This window comes from Rhopilema esculentum, chromosome 15 (assembly GCF_057945365.1).
Source record: "Rhopilema esculentum isolate cy_ngs chromosome 15, ASM5794536v1, whole genome shotgun sequence".
In the NCBI taxonomy this organism is placed as follows: domain Eukaryota; kingdom Metazoa; phylum Cnidaria; class Scyphozoa; order Rhizostomeae; family Rhizostomatidae; genus Rhopilema; species Rhopilema esculentum.
In genome coordinates, this window is record NC_142829.1 from 7,587,476 (window position 1) to 7,603,854 (window position 16,379).

General features: G+C 34.6%; 2 protein-coding genes across 3 annotated transcripts; one reads left to right on the forward strand and one right to left on the reverse strand.

The window, feature by feature from the left end:
• Nucleotides 1–98: 98 nt before the first annotated feature.
• Nucleotides 99–3,996, forward strand: LOC135685451 (large ribosomal subunit protein bL19m). The gene is made up of 5 exons (XM_065201399.2): nucleotides 99–315; nucleotides 1,153–1,208; nucleotides 1,339–1,484; nucleotides 2,988–3,182; nucleotides 3,550–3,996. Exons 1-5 carry the CDS (start codon nucleotides 129–131, stop codon nucleotides 3,938–3,940), a joined length of 975 nt encoding a protein of 324 aa, XP_065057471.2. The 5' UTR covers nucleotides 99–128; the 3' UTR covers nucleotides 3,941–3,996.
• Nucleotides 3,997–4,151: 155 nt separating this feature from the next.
• On the reverse strand, nucleotides 4,152–15,033 carry LOC135685444 (uncharacterized). Of its 2 annotated transcripts, none has more exons than XM_065201387.2 (13): nucleotides 14,932–15,033; nucleotides 13,814–14,119; nucleotides 12,730–12,960; nucleotides 12,035–12,208; nucleotides 11,515–11,610; nucleotides 11,029–11,137; nucleotides 10,277–10,347; nucleotides 9,691–9,731; nucleotides 8,998–9,122; nucleotides 8,094–8,134; nucleotides 7,166–7,674; nucleotides 5,861–6,929; nucleotides 4,152–4,901 (listed from the first exon to the last, which is right to left on the reverse strand). In XM_065201387.2, exons 2-13 carry the CDS (start codon nucleotides 14,069–14,071, stop codon nucleotides 4,692–4,694), a joined length of 2,934 nt encoding a protein of 977 aa, XP_065057459.2. In that variant the 5' UTR covers nucleotides 14,072–14,119; nucleotides 14,932–15,033; the 3' UTR covers nucleotides 4,152–4,691. The 2 variants fall into 2 exon arrangements, with proteins under 2 accessions (XP_065057459.2, XP_065057458.2); XM_065201386.2 differs by having other exon boundaries at nucleotides 13,814–14,122; nucleotides 14,932–15,028.
• Between the last annotated feature and the right edge of the window lie 1,346 nt (nucleotides 15,034–16,379).

Genomic DNA, 16,379 nt, shown 5'->3' on the forward strand with positions numbered 1-16,379 from the left:
AAGTTGAACTCAATAGCCATGGATTTTCATATTTAGATCGTAAAAGTTGGGGAAAGCAAATTAAACCGAGGCTGCAATGTGAGAATTCAGCAACAACAACACTAATTTTGGGCAAGAGGGGAGGAAAGATGGCAGCTACAAACAGGTTGTGTGCTACAGTGTTACGGCCATACTTATCCCCTGTCTATTTGCTAGGTGCTCGACAAATCCATGTAGATGTCACTTTGATGAGAAACAAAACTGCTCTGGAAAGGAGAGAGGAACGAAAGCGGCGTCAGAAACTCTACATAAAGAAGAAAAAGCCATCCACGTCAGGTTAAAGGCCTATTTTACAAAAGCAATAACATTATTTTTTGTTCTGGTGCTTATCCCAAAAAAATACTTTTAATACAATCATAGTTGTCATTGTAAATTCATAACGTTTTCCGTTTCTATTGTCGTTAGAGAATTACCTGCATTTCCATTTTCATGTAAACCCAACGAGAACGAAAGTTATCTGCTAGCCGAAGCTTGATTTTGTTAGGGTCAGGGGACTGCAGAGTACGGCAGTTTCGAATGAGATTTCGGGTGTGCAAGAGCAAAATTTCAAGTGTGCAAGTGTGCATTTTTGTTAAATGTGCACTTCAATTGTGCACAATAGTATACACACTATGTTAGATCCTCAGAATACAGGCCTGTGGACAGCTAAACTGGATGTGGTAGAGCAATTATAATCAGGCAGTTTCAAACTAAGAGAAACTCATTTATATCATTTAAGACTTTCATTGTAAGAAAATTCACATGATTGACACAACCATGCCAGGCCCAGATTTCAAAATGCCACACCCTTTGCTGGGTTTGCAGGGGCATTTTAAAAAAGATATCTCAGGTGTGCATTTGTGATACTATGCAGTCTGGGTTTGGGTTGACTTCATTTAGCATCTCGCTTCCTACAGATCTTTTTCAAAAATAGACCTCAGATATGAAATTGTCATCATGATGTTGAAATTAGTTTAGTTTAAATCTCATGCCATAAATTTTCCGCTTGTTCTCACCACTGCCCTGTATTGTACCCTTTCACAGAATTTTACCCTTTAACCCCCCCCCCCCCCCCCTCAAATGAGTATTTGCTATTAGCAATCTTTTTATTCTATTGCTTTAATCATTTTACAGTTAGACTCAATGCAACAAATATTGCATCTGGAATTCATTTTGCTGATGACAATGAGGTATGGATTGCAATTTACTAGGTATTGCATTGGGTAATTATCGAAATACTATGGAATTTTATTCTTAAACTCCTAAATACAATGATTTCTGAGAAGTTCGTTGGTTTAATCAAGTACATCTGTCTTCTAGTTTGAAGAAATCTCTAACAAGTTAACACTGTCTAGCCTGGCAAAGTACCAACTAAGAAAAAGTAGTGCCATTGTTGACCAAGGATCTGTTTATGTAAAACACCCAAGCTCAAAACCAACAGTTATTGGAGAACCTTTGAAACCAAGGTAAAACTTATTACATACCTTCATACATTATATTGCTTATACCTTCAGTGCTTTGTTGTACAAAATAGTATGGTTTTATTGGAGCTATTACCAATCCTCAAAGTGAAAAAAGCATGACTTTAAAATTCTCAATGTAGAAATCTGTCTAATATTTGGAGGAATCTATTGTCCATAAATATCAAAATGTGTTTTATTGAGAAGGAAATGTCAGTTTCATTAGAACAATTTGACTGGGCATCTTGCTAATGTCATGATCATTTTAGCAGTGGCATAGCATCAAAGTATGCTACGCTTGCAGCGTAATTCTAAAATTCTTGCAATGCTTCTACCAGTAATAAATACAATGTAGTGTTAAAGTCAATGCATAACATTTTCCGCAATAAACAGCTTCTCTTTTTGGTCATGAGCAGCATGCAGTGAACTCCAGCGAAAACATGACAAATAGCCATTCTTCCAAGAAAACAGATTGATGAAAATTGTGAAATTTGAAAAATCTGAAAAACTGAAGCCTCTCTGCATCACTCTTTTTGCTCGTCTAAAATACGAGAAACATGTGATGCTCCAGTGCAGCTTCAGTGCAGCTGGAAAGAAGCTTCTGAGAGAAATGGGAATTTTCCGGACTGGAGCTTGCAGTTGGTCTGAGCGCAAGCATTCCCAAATATTTGATAATCCATAACACTTTTCTAACTATAAGCTGCTTTTGCAAATATTCTTTGGTGATACATCTAATTATTCTATTCAGTGATTCAAATCTAATTATTTTTCCTTTTTTAACTTTTGTGACTGTCATAAAGAGAAACAGTTTTGTTAAAGTCTATTTTCATGATCCACATTCCGTAATTGAAGTCATGTCAGAATTTATTATCTTGATTATCGTTAATTGTCGCTTGTATTTTTCAAGAAGCTGAAATTATGATTTCATTCATTCAACGTAACTGTATACTATATGTTATAATTAACATGTTTTGAAATAATTAACAAGTGTTATTTCTCATAGAATAAGAATACTAAAAATTATATGTGACACAGTTTCACTCTTGCATTAATTATTTTCAGTTCCCTGTTTTTTTCACAACTTAATCAAAAGTAGTATAATCTTGTTTCGTATACCACTTCTAAAGGCTATATAGATTGAAAGAGAATTCAGAGCAAACATCCAGCAATTCTAAAATCCTGTAAACATTAAATTTGCATTCATTAAATTCAATAAATTTGCATTCACAGGTTTCATTAAATTTGTGTTAGATGAAAGCTGTATCAATGATATAGTTTTGTGGAATGCCCACTTGCAAAGAGAAGTCTCATAATGGTGTCCTTTATATAGATGTAGAGATAGGAGGCTTGTTTCATATCCATTGATTTGCTTCAATATTTTTTTTAAAATCTGCACATGATTCATGCATTACTATCTCACAAAACAACTCATATCTGTTGATGAATTTAAACAAATAACATATACAATTGCATTTATTTTTTACACATTTGTAATGTATTGCATTCAAGGTTTATTTGGGAGGAGAAAGATTGCATCCAAGAATTCCCTGAAACATTGGAAGAGGCAGATGCCGATGTCCTTACTTACTTGGTTCAAAAAGATATTTTTAGAAGAAGACAAGTCTTGCATATACCAAAATTCTGTGTTGGCAGTATATTGGCTGTGACCAGGGCTGAGCCTTTTTCTCCAAAGGGCTCTTTAAGGTAAGGTGGTTTTAGTGAATTGTCTTATTCAAGAAGTAGCAAAGATGTCTGCCTCAAAGCAATGTTTTTTATCAAGGCACACAATTCATAACTAAATCACACAGAAAGGCAGTAATATTAGTACTATCAATGTTACAGCTTTTTCAGGCCTCTCAAGCTGAGGGGTCTGGAATAGAGCAATGAATAAATCTACCAAAAAATAGTACTATCTCATACTTTTTTGGGAAAATGAATTATTTTTGCAAGCAAGCTTTATGATTAAAAAATTACAATTTTTATTCATTACTGTAGCATTAAATAACCAAAGTAAGTTCAAATTTGAATTAACAATATTATTTTGAAGCCCAATAATATTAATCTTTTGTAGGTTTGTAGGAATCTGCATCATAAAGTCAACACCAGAGAACCTTCTACATGCACGCTTTACCCTTAGAAATGTCATTGATAATGAACCTGTTGAAATAAACTTTCAGCTGTATTCACCTCTAATCCAAAAAATAGAGGTTTTGAAGCATGAAAGGAGAACTGACATGAAAGGAAACGAAGATCTTACATTTCTGCGCGATTATCCTTTGGAAGACAGCACAATCGATGAAAACATGGCAGCATTGCCATATACAGAGGAACCTACTGAATATAAACCCCAACCAAACGATAGAAGAAGACTCACAAACTGGTTCAAAGCAAAATTTAAAGAAAAGAGTATAAGAAAAAATAAGAGAAATATGCAGCTGCCTAGTTTTATGCAAAATCTGTGATTGGAAAGTTTTTGGAGTCTTAACTGAAATAAAATTGTTGTTTTTTATTTTAGAAATTTGTTTTATCTGTGTGATGATTCTTTAATGGTCCTGATTAATAATATAAGAGAGTACTCAAGAGGAGGAACTGAGAATATGCGAATTTTCCATGTACAGTAAATGCTTCAATCTTTCCTGTGCTAAAATTTCAGAATGAAAAAGACACTGTTTAGCTTGGCACTGAAGATTTTTAATTGTTTTTTTTCTAGAATTGAAGACCAACATTCCAGACTTCTTTCCTACGAACACAATACAATAGTCATAACACAAACACTCATTCCCCATTTCGATACAAAATGTTATGTTTCATTTTCAGACAAAAAAGCAAATCACACAAATCTTTTGTGTTACGAAAACATATGATTTATTTTAGAACTTCGACATTTGTATACATATTAATACATTACATGCAAGTCTTTAAAAATACAAATTCCAGCTAGCTACAAGTGATAAAAAATTCTTTCTAAAACGCAGAATTCATTCTCATCACTGACTGGACCACAAAACATCAATTTCTTCCATTTACATGTAACCATAGAAATTCAAATGTTTACAGTATTTTCAGCCATGATTTCTATATGAAAATGGATCAATGAAAGGGTAGCTGTTGACCATGAATTTCTGATAACTGAATAGTGCATTCTTCCAGTTAAATTGTGAATTTTGGCTTCAAAACTTTGCAACTACTTCTTGATAGAAAAAGCCGTCTCAATCAAAGATTCAATGCCTTCCATCCTGCAAAAATATTTACTGTCTCTTCTGAATCAGGTCTGGATACTGGATCTGCCTCAATGCACCTTTGAACAAAAACACGATGGTCTTGGTTTCCCATCAGTCTTATTTGCTGATCTCTTTGTTCTGTAACTGGTAGTTCCCGAATGGACATCTCACAGAACATTACTCCAAAGCTGTAAATGTCAACCTAGAAAGTCAGCATATTGTGTTTAAAATATATTCCAAAACTTTTTGAAAAGAACTACAATATTTCAAATATTGTAGGTGAGACATTATTTAACTCCTTCTCGCTTTTCAAAGAAAATTTAACTCCTTGCTTTTCAAAGAGATTTTGAAAAGGGAAGAAGAGAAAGCTTACAGAATAAGAAATCAAACAAAGAATCTGAAAATAATAAATAGCAGGGAGAAGAAAGTTCTGTATCATTAACCAAATTTCGGAACTTTATCATACCGCCAATAAACTTTATCTGAGGAATCAGATAGAAGTAACAAAAAGATTTAAAGGTAATTTACCTGGTTGAGTGTAAATAACATGGAATAAGGAAATTTTTGTGTTTTATAAAAAGATCAATTTTTCTCTAAAAGTTTACAAATTTATTATTACGCAAAAGCCTTCAAAATCAGATTAGTCTCACATATGGCTTTGGCTTTGCAAGTCATTGGAGATTCCAAAATGCGACCTGGAAGTTGCATCAAAATAGGCTAAATTCAGAAAACATTTTTACTTTGTTTTCAGAATATTTAGTTTGTCAAAGAAAAGAATCGCTATGCAGTACGATGAAGTGTGCTTTGAGCTATGTTCATTCAATCATTTATTCATTCATTTATTCATTTCAAATCATTTATCCACTGTATTTCCGTCATTGTTGAGATTGCTTTACAAGGGCCCTGTAGAAAAAACGCTACTTACAAATCAAAAAATTACTACTCAAAGTAGCCCTATTAGTAAATTCGGTGTAAAAAAATAGTAAATTCAAAAGAAGGAAAAAGAAAGGAAGAAAAAAAACAAAATGTTTTTAGATCCTTACTTTCCGCGAATGACAGTGAGCGGGTACAAGTTTTCCAGCCTGTTCTGCAAATGTGACAATTATGCCAATATCGAGATAAGTTTTAAGAAATTATGTAAAAAAATTAAAAATCACAAACCTTAGGTGTTTGTTCACCAGATGCAGTCTCTGGAGCTGAATACAATGAAGCACCGGGATGTCGTGTCATCGATAGTCTCATAAAGTTGGCAGCCCCATAATCTGAGAGTTTTGCATGCATTTCCCTCCCTTTGTACCACAGCAAAACATTGGAGCTGCTTATATCGCGGTGAATTATGGGCAATGGCTTTTGTTTATGCAAATAATTCAGAGCCAGTGCAATATCTAAGCCTACAGCAACGACCTCGGTAGGACGCAAAGCATTTTGGGACAAATGGGAGCGCAAATCTGTTTCAAGGAGTTCCGAAACAAACAAAGGAGTACCATCATCACAGGTCGCGCCAATGAACTGCAGCAAACAAGGGTGGCGACAACGCGATGCGATCGTCATTTCGCGGTTGAATAATCGGCGGTTGTGCTGTGACAAAATCAGATGATGTATCTGCTTAACTGCAACTTCAGTGCCGCGAAATTTTCCCAGCTTCACTTGCCCCCATCCACCTACTCCGAGTACAGTTCCGTGGATGTGTATTTCGTTACGATCTAGAACCCAGTCGTGGGACTCCATGTTTGGCTGCCGCGTGTTTTGCGACGAGAAGACATTGCGATCTTCGCTCCTTGCGTTTGTTTGTTCAGACTCTAGCTGCTCATTAAGTTGGTAGATTTCTCTTTTCAGGATACCAACTTCTGTGACCGTATTATCTCGTTCATTCCGAATACTTTCAATAACTCTATCTTTTTCATTCAGCAACGACCTCATATTTCTACATTCATCTTCGACTTCTCGTCGATGATTTATTTCATTCTCAATACGCCTTCGACAGATCAAAATGTCGCGCTCCAACGAGGCAACTCGGTCTCTCTCGTCATTCAGCTCTACCTGTATTGCCCTTTTTGTACCAGTAAGCTCGTTTACTTGTTGCGTTGCCCTGGAGGCTTCGTTTTCAAACCTTCTGCATCGGCTAGTTTCATTTCTTAGCTGTTCTCGAACATTTCCAAGAATATCGACGCTTTTTCGCAGCTCTTCACTGATACAGCTTTTTGACCGTCTCGTGTCATCTAGGTTTGCTCTGAAATATAAAAATCACTCCAAGGAAAACTGTCAACTAAATAAAATATAACACTGAAATGAATTAATCATCAAAACTTTAACAGTGAAAGAACTAAAACAATTATTTATATATACGCAAAAAGAAATGTATATCAGAACGCAAATACATGTTAAACGAAAGCTTCTGCCCCACTTTGGATCTTTGAATGAAAATAAAAAAAGATATTGCCAATATATTCAATAAAACATATATACCTTGCCTGTCTTAGACTGTCTTTTAGCCTTCTAATCTCCTCTCGTAATTCCTGCTCGTTCATTTTACTAGGAGAGACAGCGATGTTCCTCACTTCCTTCAACTGACTTTCTCTCACTAATATTGCTTGCTGCTGTTCTTTCAAAGTAGTATCCTTCCTTTCAAGTTCTCTGCTCAGTTCGCTGATCTGCTGCCTATAGCCTGCCTTGCTCTCTTTCTCTTCGCTGATTTGTAGATTCAAAGAATCAACTTGCTTTTGCAATTGACAGATTTCATGATCTCTTCTGCTTATTTCACTATATGCCTCCTCCCTCGCAACCACTGCACTGCGTTCCGCTGCGTGAATTTGCTCCTCAAGTTGCTGTATCTCTAGCCTTTTGTGGCCTAACAAAAGTTGGTAGTGAGCAGCCTCGCTTTCGAGACTTTTTATACGTTCCTGCTGATTATCGGTTTCTTGAAAGAGAATTCGCCTTGCCAATTTGCAATCTTGTGATGACCCAACAGGCACCGTCTGTCAAAAGAGCAAACCGGTGCAATGATTTATGCCAAGATAATACTAATGTCAGACTGTAGAATAATATTGCTTTGTTAATATCATATAATATACTGTAATGTATCTTAAGACTAGAACCTAGAAGTATTGTTCCCAAGAAAATCTTCAGAAAATAGTTACTCCCATCATTCATTCGACAATTCATCGAGGATTTTTCAACTGTTGCTCTTGCATACCGTAACCAAATCGCGGAGATTTAATTACAACAGCGACGAACATATTTCATTTCTATCTCAAAACAGCAGCAAACAATGCCATAAAACGTTTTATAAACGGCACTTAACGTGTAATATGTCCACTGCCATTGAATTTGATTAAAAAATATACTATCTTACAGAGAGGGTGAAGCAAAATTGCCTGAAAACTTTTTTACATACCTGCTCATCACTGTTCTTCTCAGGGGTTCGCTTTCTGCAGCCTGAAAATAAGATTTCATTAATGTCAAAATATCAGCATTGACATCTCAACTTATCTATGCAATACACACAAAACAATTTTCCTTACTTTTATTAAGAGAAATACTTTGTTGAAAGTTTGTATATCATAATGATGATGGAATTGTTCAAAAGGTGGAAATCCATACTCAAGTATAAGAATGTAATCATTTATTATGGCAAAATCTGAAGATTGCACAAAATAGCGGAAACAAGACATACTAAATTACTGTTTGTTCGACGCTGTTTAGATTATGGATAACGCGTATAAATTATAGATAACGACCAAAGGTAAGCAGAAAACTTATTAAGTGGCGATATAAAGTAAAATAGGAGGAAAAGAGACGTATTTGGTTGGTTTTTTTACCAATCGATCCACACCTAAATTCAAATTATCTGCTTAGCTTTGGCTATTTCCCTCCGACGCTTAAAATCTGAAGAGTGTCGGACGCAAAGTACACAGTATGCTATGTTTCCGCTAGTTTGTGTCATCTTCAAATTCTATTGACCCAATCCTTAACTTTAATAGATTTAGTAACCAATGATTGTAATCATAAGAGTAAATTTCATAATCGAACTTAAAGCTTTAATATTTCTTGTTCATACGCCACAATACTGTTTAAAACAGAGATAAAAACATTTCATCTTAATCGACGCTTTTCAAAGGTCAATATGTTCAATTGATTGCTCGCAATTAGCTAAAAAAATTAAAAAATTAAAAAAATTAGGAAATAGTACGTTTAGAAAATTAAAATAAGGAAGCAATATGTGTGCACGTGTTGAATATATTGCAATAAAAAGTTTCCACGAATACAATTTTTATATGAAAAAATCTAAAAACACCCACCTATTCCGATCTTTTCTTCAAGAACAGGAGCTGAATTGACTCTAGCACTTGGAGACATTGTGCTTTTAGTAGTTGATCTTTCTGTATTTCCTTTTTCAGTGCTTGGTAAGGCGTTTGGGCTCATCCTGTGTAACACATAGTGAAACTGTATTTATAACCCGTTTACTAAGATTGTTAAAGTACAGGTGCTGAAGGCAAGCTATCCCTGCTGTAGTATCTTAAAATAATATTAACTACAATCAAATTAAGATGCTACAAATTTGTATAAATCAGCTTCTTTAATGATCATACATAAAGATACAAAGAGTGAATCAAAGACTTGAAAAAACCAGACTCAACTTCCGACTGCAATACCCTTAACTATCTTGTTGGAAAAGTTTGAAAATTAGGTAAAAGATAGCTTCATAGCGTGGAGTTGGGATTTCCAGAAACAACACGAGTTGTTCTTGCCTTTCATTTTCTGTCATTACTATTTATCTACATTACCCACAGGGTATCTACATTACTATATTACCCACAGGATAAATCTTGAAAAAAAGTCTGTAAGGTTTTGGAGATGTCTGAAAAAATTCATGAGGAGTGGGCATATCTGAAGAGATGGAAAAACAGGCCCAAAAGAGTTTCTAAAATACAGTGTGAAGCAGAACAAGGTTTTTGAAGTGCTGAAATGACTGTGAAGAAAAATTTACTTACGCATTTCTCCAAAGGTTCAAATGACGCAGTTTTTCCTGAAACTGAAAACTCAAGGATCACAACACAGAGTTTGTTAAAGAGGCTTTACGTCACTATTTCCAATTAGCACTGGGGTGATAATTCAAACCTATGAGCAAAGATGCTAATTGGAGGACTTTGCTAATTGGAGGAGACGCTAATAAGAATCAATACGGCAGTCTGGCAATTTGTGTCCAAAATCCATGCATTAATACATACATCTTGCAAACGGTCTTAAAGTTGTCGAAGCTTTGAATGACTGTAAATACTTGGTTCCGTTGACTTGATGAATTTAAACAAGCCAAAAAGTTAAAAGATCTTTATCTGAGCCGCAAATGTACTTTATTGATAACAAAATGATCTAATAGTTTCATAACTTCAAGTCATAAGTCAATAACAGAGTCTGCAAAGAAAAGACTTTCTAGAACACCTTTTGACGGAATATATATACAAACAGCATGAATAAAGACCAGTAAAATGTGCACAATTTTTAACTAACAAACCTTGATGATTAATGGTTTTTTTATAGATCGATAAAGTAAAATTGAATAAATGTATATGAACCTACAAGAGATCTCAACTCTTCTTTGACATCTGGCGGAACTGAGATCTCGTATGCAAGGTTGATTTTGACGGTTTCTGTAGTAAAGTTGAAATTCTAATCAAGCATAGAAAAATTATGTAAATAAAATTTCTGTAAAGATTAACATTCTTGACATCTGCATGATTATCGTGCAAGCCACAACCCTTAAGGCATCCGATAATAACGAAACAACAGAACTCTTTTACAAAATCTTTTGTTATGGGTCTTTAATTAGTCCTTGCCCCTAACTGCCACTTTCAAACTTGCGATGGAGATCCTGATCCTGACAAACAGTGCTGAGATGTTTTATCCCCAGGGGCGGTAAGGTTTGTGACAACTTCCCTCATTCTTTCGTTGGCTAGTCAGCACAAATCTTTTGTAGGTCTATGAGACTGTGGGATGGGCCGTCGTACGTAAAATTGGGTCAACATGGCTTTGTTGGTAAATTTTACTTTTAACGACCTACTCCCTCCACTCTACAATGTAGAGATACACCACTGAGTTTGATAGTTTGATAAAGAAAGTATGCTGACCATTACCCTACACTGAAAATCCAAGCTCCAAGAGGAATAAAGCCAATCATCTATATTTGGAGAAACGAAACTTAGTTGGATTATTTTAAATCCATTCCGCATGCATGTATTATCTGGACAATCCTAATGCTTTAAATTCTTCTTTCAAAATAATACAGATCTTAACTCAGCATCAGATAAAAATAATATCAATTGAATGCATACCCAACAAAGCCTCTTTCTTGTTGTCTTTTGATTTCATTTTGCTCTGGTTCATGTAATATATTTGACACGTTTTCAATTGCAAGGAAAATGGATGTTCCTCAAGGTTCATCTGTGATGGAAAAAGAATCTATTCAGAAAAAATGCAGCAAGCTTTCTAATGGAAATAATATAATACTCAAGAGTGATATTCTATTGTTAAAGTCTTTTTTAACATATCAGGGCTAACCGAAAAAGGGGACTGACAGATGATGAGAAGGGACCTTCCATATTTTGCCTATGTTGTGTTAGATCCTTTTTTCATTATAGCATTGATCTTCACTTAGATCGTACTGTATTTTTTAAATTTTTAAATATATGTCACTTCCTATCAACCACTTTTATTAAAAAAATATGGCATGCTTTCGTAATAATTTAGGGCTGCAGACATTTCCAGCAACCTTGATGACTTTTATATTCTAATGCACATGTCAAAAAATAGTGCAGTACCTGGACTTCTCGCAAGTCATTACATAATATCCTCATAGTTGTGCTTTTATTTGTTGCCTCTTCTTCAATTTGTATGATAATTCTTTCTCCGTAAATCTGAATAATAAGGAGGAAAACACCTTGAAGTTACTCTATGCAAGGCATAAAAAGTCTCATCGCAAATGCAAAAAATTTTAATAGACATTTTGCCAGATTCTTTATTCTACCTGGAGACATCTTTTGATGTAGGAGTATCTATAATTACAAATACTTCCAGATAAGAAATAGGTAGCCATGAAATTAGTTCTCAATTTCAAGAGAAATGCAACTTTCTTCATACCCTTTTGTTAGAATAGATACATGCATTTAAAACAGCTAAACCTTTACCTTGCCTCAATTTTCAACCTGAATTAGAAACTGAATTGAAGGAGGGACAGTAAAATTGTGTTTATTTCACATTCAAATAAAGAAATATTACCATTCACTTATTCTGTAAACTGGGGATTGTTCCTAGTTAAATTTAGCTTATCTGAATCCCTACCTTAACTGGTGCCGTTGCTTGTCCACACATTTTACCAGGTATGTTTACAGTTCCTGCATGAAGTATGATAAATACTGGTTGAACGCTAGCATCTCTTTTATTATCAGCAGCTACAGGCTTTGACTGTTTGCCCAAAGCAGCAAAATTCCCACTGTTCTTTGGAACAATAGGCACCTACAATGAAAATAAATTCATCAAAATAAACAAAGTGGATGTTTGCAGCTGTGATGGCAAATTACTATTTACGCTAATTCGAACAGCAGATTAACTTCTCTAGCCAAGCTTCATGACAGAATTTACTCTAACTTTAAGAAGGCCTTTTGGGAGAAGGGACAGGGGACTCATTCCTCATCAAGTATTGTCTAGAAATAACCTCATTCATTTTCCTGTAAGAGGTTAGGCTGGATTTCCTCTTTAGCTGTTTTTTGTGAAGGGAGCTACCAGGAAGGGAAGAAGAGGGTGTGGCCTATGAGACCTGTGGACCTGCAGTCATATTTGGTAGTCTGTGCTCATATTTACTTAAACTTATTTGCAAACATATGTTACATAATGTATAACATGTGCATTTAACAATCAAAAATTATTTTAAACAAAAAATGGTATTTTGATGTAATTGTACAGATTAAAAATGAAAGAAAATAATTTAAGATTTTTTCTTTATCATTCTTAGCTTAGCAGAAAACAGAAATTCTTACAGGCCTTCTGGCAGCAATAGGAATCATAGCTACTTTCACTGGGTTACTAAGGCGATGCACTGCTGATGTTGTCTCCTTGTCAGCTTTTGTAACCGATTTGGCAGTTCTTTCACTACCTTCATATTCTTTCATGCCTATATTTTTAGAATCCACACTGTATCTTGTCTTCATGACATTTAACTCTGTTACAGCACCATTGCTAAGCATTACAGATGGATCGTGACTGTCAACCTTAACAGGAATAAAATTTATGAATATCAATAAACAATATACAAAAATAATCTGGGTATCATTTCTAACATCAGAAAAGATGAAGAAATGAAAACATAGATATATATATAAATCTACAAAAAATAAAAAAATTAACAAGACTTGTGTACCATTTTAGAAACTTAACAAGATGACAAAATACCAACAACACTAAGGCACATTATTCATCCCAGTCCTAGTTTCACTAAACCAACAAACTATTCTAATATCTAGAAACTTCATCCTGCCCCTAAAGCATATTGTCCACACACTTTTAGTGCCATCTGAATTCTAAACATGCAGACTTTAAAAACACAGGAATTTTGCTAAAGCCATAATATCAGCAAGCTACTTTACAAAATTTGCTCAAGCATAAATATATTATCTTATATTTTGGGACAAATTTCTTTTATTTTTTGATGGTGCAAAAGAGATTAGTCTGTAACTGACTTGCTGGAGAAAATACTATTATTCTACAAGCTGGGTTATGAGCAGCTCTTTGGAGATAAGAGTTGGTAATAAATGTAGTTTGAGTTGCACATCAAGATAATAACAAATACAAATTAATACATGTAGTAAAAGTACAACTTTGCTCACGGAAGTTGAATATTATTGTGATATTTTAAGCATGTTGCAATGATATTCAACTTTCACATACAAAGTCACACTTTTACAATTCATTCATAGCAAGAGGCTTGCATTCAATTGCTTTGTTTTATATGTCAAAAGGTATTCACTTTCGTGCAATACAATTCTACTTGTCCAATGAAAAATCCTATCTCAAATTTAAAATGAAAAGGGATTAAAAAGATACATATATAATGATTTAATGAACCTCCATTTCCTCAATTTGATCAGATGAGTGTGGAACTTTTCCTTTTGAGATCCATTGCTGCTCAGATGTCTTTGAAGAGCTAGGTTTTGTTGGTCGATAGGTTTGAGTTTTAGGCCATGCTGCATTCATTAACCCATTATTAAGTGGGCCTCTTCCAGGAGAAGCACTGACTCTTGATCTGCTGCGTCTTCTTGCTTGAATCCTCCTGGGAGTCAAAGATGCCTCTTTGTCTTCCGATGTGCCAGTTTTTGATGACATTGTAAATTAATAAGTTGTCTTGCTATAACATCTGACTGACCATTTACTCTGCTGGAAAAATGAAAAACTTTAGCGGGAATGACAGTGTTTAGAAACTCATCCAGTCCAAATTATTGTCACAGTTTTTTATGTTAATATATCTAAAAAACATGGTCAAATTTTCAGATAAGTGTATACCAAAATTCTGAATGATTTAATTGTTGTCCATGGATGCCAATTTTTGTGTCCACATTATTTTACATACATTCCTTTTTTAAAACCCTTCGTTCTTTATCCACTCATTTATATCAATGTTTATGTTTATTTTGAAGGAAAATTTTCTACTCCCTCCCTTCCTATTATGTTTCAGAGTAAGTATTGAATAAGGCATTGCTCTGAATTATGTATTTAATAACCACAATTGATTGTTGTACATTATTGTATAGGTAGATAGATAAATTAGTGAAAAATATAAGACCGAAAGACATGATAACAGAGGGGGGTGGACTAGTGTATTTTGGCGATTTATTGTCAAATTGTCAAATGTTTGATATTTATTGTTTTGGACCTTTTTTATGATCTACAAACTTTACTTGCATTTAGTGTAAATGACAAGAAGTTTTTTTAAAATAAGTTTTGAACTAGGACCTTTATTGTAGTAGGGTAGAAGGAATAGTACTGTAATAGTGGTATCCATCCAAGATGGCGCGATCCTTCCGGTGAATCAAAATATGTATTTGTATTCTGTAGTACAATAAAAATATGCAGTTGCTCTTTCAGAATGTAAGCTTTAGCAGCCAAGCTAAAAAAATCGTGAACAACAAGGAATTTGTTTCTTTTCCTCTAAAAGAAATCACAAGTGCAGATCAATGTGTACCTACCTGTTCCATTTTGGTTTTTTGTTGTTGTTTCCAGACCCCGAGGAGAAACATCTCCTTCGCAGAAGCGCAATGCTTCAACCACTGATCTGAAAAAAAGACTGGATCGAGCTTCTATTGTTTACAATACGAAGCAACCACATTAGAAAATTAAGATGAAGTATCTGTTATCTGTTACTGATGATAATTTGACAAGCTAGGCCTAATTTTCCTTGAAAATTTATTCACTATCATCGTAAAATTTTTTGAACAGAATGAACAGCTTCTCTAAAATACACAAGTTTTGAAATACAAAATTTTTAATTTTATGATATCTTTTATAAAAAGCGATCTTCATGCAGACGTCGGTAAGTCATGAAACGGAATTGCTGCGAAATTAGCTCTTTGAAAGCAAGGAAACAATGCAAGCAAAGATAACCATTCTAATGTCTAAAAAAGCCTTCATCTTCAAGGAAAGAATATGCCGGTTTCATCTAAAATCATTGAACTCACTTGCCAACCAGCGAAGTTTGCATTTACTGGAAGTAGTGTTTACTCAAAAACGCGAAAAGTGGACGTTAATCTTTTAAACATGCGTTTTCCTCGCATTTTCCTGCAAGGTACCTTTATATGTTGATTTTAAAAATGAATTGAAATCCATGTTTTCAAATTTTCATTCATGGTGCTATCTGGTGATAGCGACCTTCATATTTTCAAAGCCTTTTAAAAACCATTGCATCAATTAGGATTACTAGTGATAAGAAACGTGTACCATGGCTTTTTGGTGGACTAAAATGGAGGAAGGTCAAATGTTCTCCTTATAAAGATAGGCAATAGCCTACAGTCTGAAATAAAGAGCTGCACGGGAAAAGACATTTTTACACACAATTTCTCGCTCGGCATTAGTACACGGTTTTTTATTGTTTGTTAGTTTCAGCATTTTCAGAGTTGGCTTCTCAAATACCAATGATTCAGAGTTATATCTTAGAAACACAAAGTGTTATATGAGATAACATCAGGCAATAGACCTTATAAGTCACAAAGAGCTCGTCTTTAATGTCAATTAAACAGGAAATAGGTATCTATTCGTCGGATAGAATCGCCCCCACCCATCTTTAAAAGAAGGACTTTGAAGCAGTTACTTTTAGTGTGATCAAAATGTGATTTTTTTAATTGTAGGTTATAGCAGGGCTTGATTTTTCACAGACGGTTTTTTACAAAGCAAAATGGGTGTAGTTAGCAGCCACGTCAAAAAGTTTGAATTCGCTTCCTCTATTATTTGGTAGAGCCAATGACTTCCCCTTCGAATTGTTTGCCTTTTAGGTGTTTCTTTCCCCTTATCTACATACATGATATGTTGATTAATAAACAACTAACGACGAGGCACCGATAAATGTAACAAGAAATTAATTGTCAAAAGCTTTTCTTCATCGTGGCAAAATATCTGCAGTCGCAAGCTCAATACAATTGAC

What these genes read in the sequence shown, in the direction of transcription:
- LOC135685451 (XM_065201399.2), top strand. Translation starts at nt 129, where the DNA reads ATGGCAGCTACAAACAGGTTGTGTGCTACAGTGTTACGGCCATACTTA. An exon ending in ATTTTGCTGATGACAATGAG is followed by an intron (nt 1,209 to 1,338) that starts GTATGGATTGCA and finishes TCTGTCTTCTAG; the next exon opens with TTTGAAGAAATCTCTAACAA. An exon ending in TCTCCAAAGGGCTCTTTAAG is followed by an intron (nt 3,183 to 3,549) that starts GTAAGGTGGTTT and finishes AATCTTTTGTAG; the next exon opens with GTTTGTAGGAATCTGCATCA.
- LOC135685444 (XM_065201387.2), bottom strand. Translation starts at nt 14,071, where the DNA reads ATGTCATCAAAAACTGGCACATCGGAAGACAAAGAGGCATCTTTGACT. An exon ending in CTATTGCTGCCAGAAGGCCT is followed by an intron (nt 12,209 to 12,729) that starts GTAAGAATTTCT and finishes TTTTCATTGTAG; the next exon opens with GTGCCTATTGTTCCAAAGAA. An exon ending in AAGCAACGGCACCAGTTAAG is followed by an intron (nt 11,611 to 12,034) that starts GTAGGGATTCAG and finishes CTTATTATTCAG; the next exon opens with ATTTACGGAGAAAGAATTAT.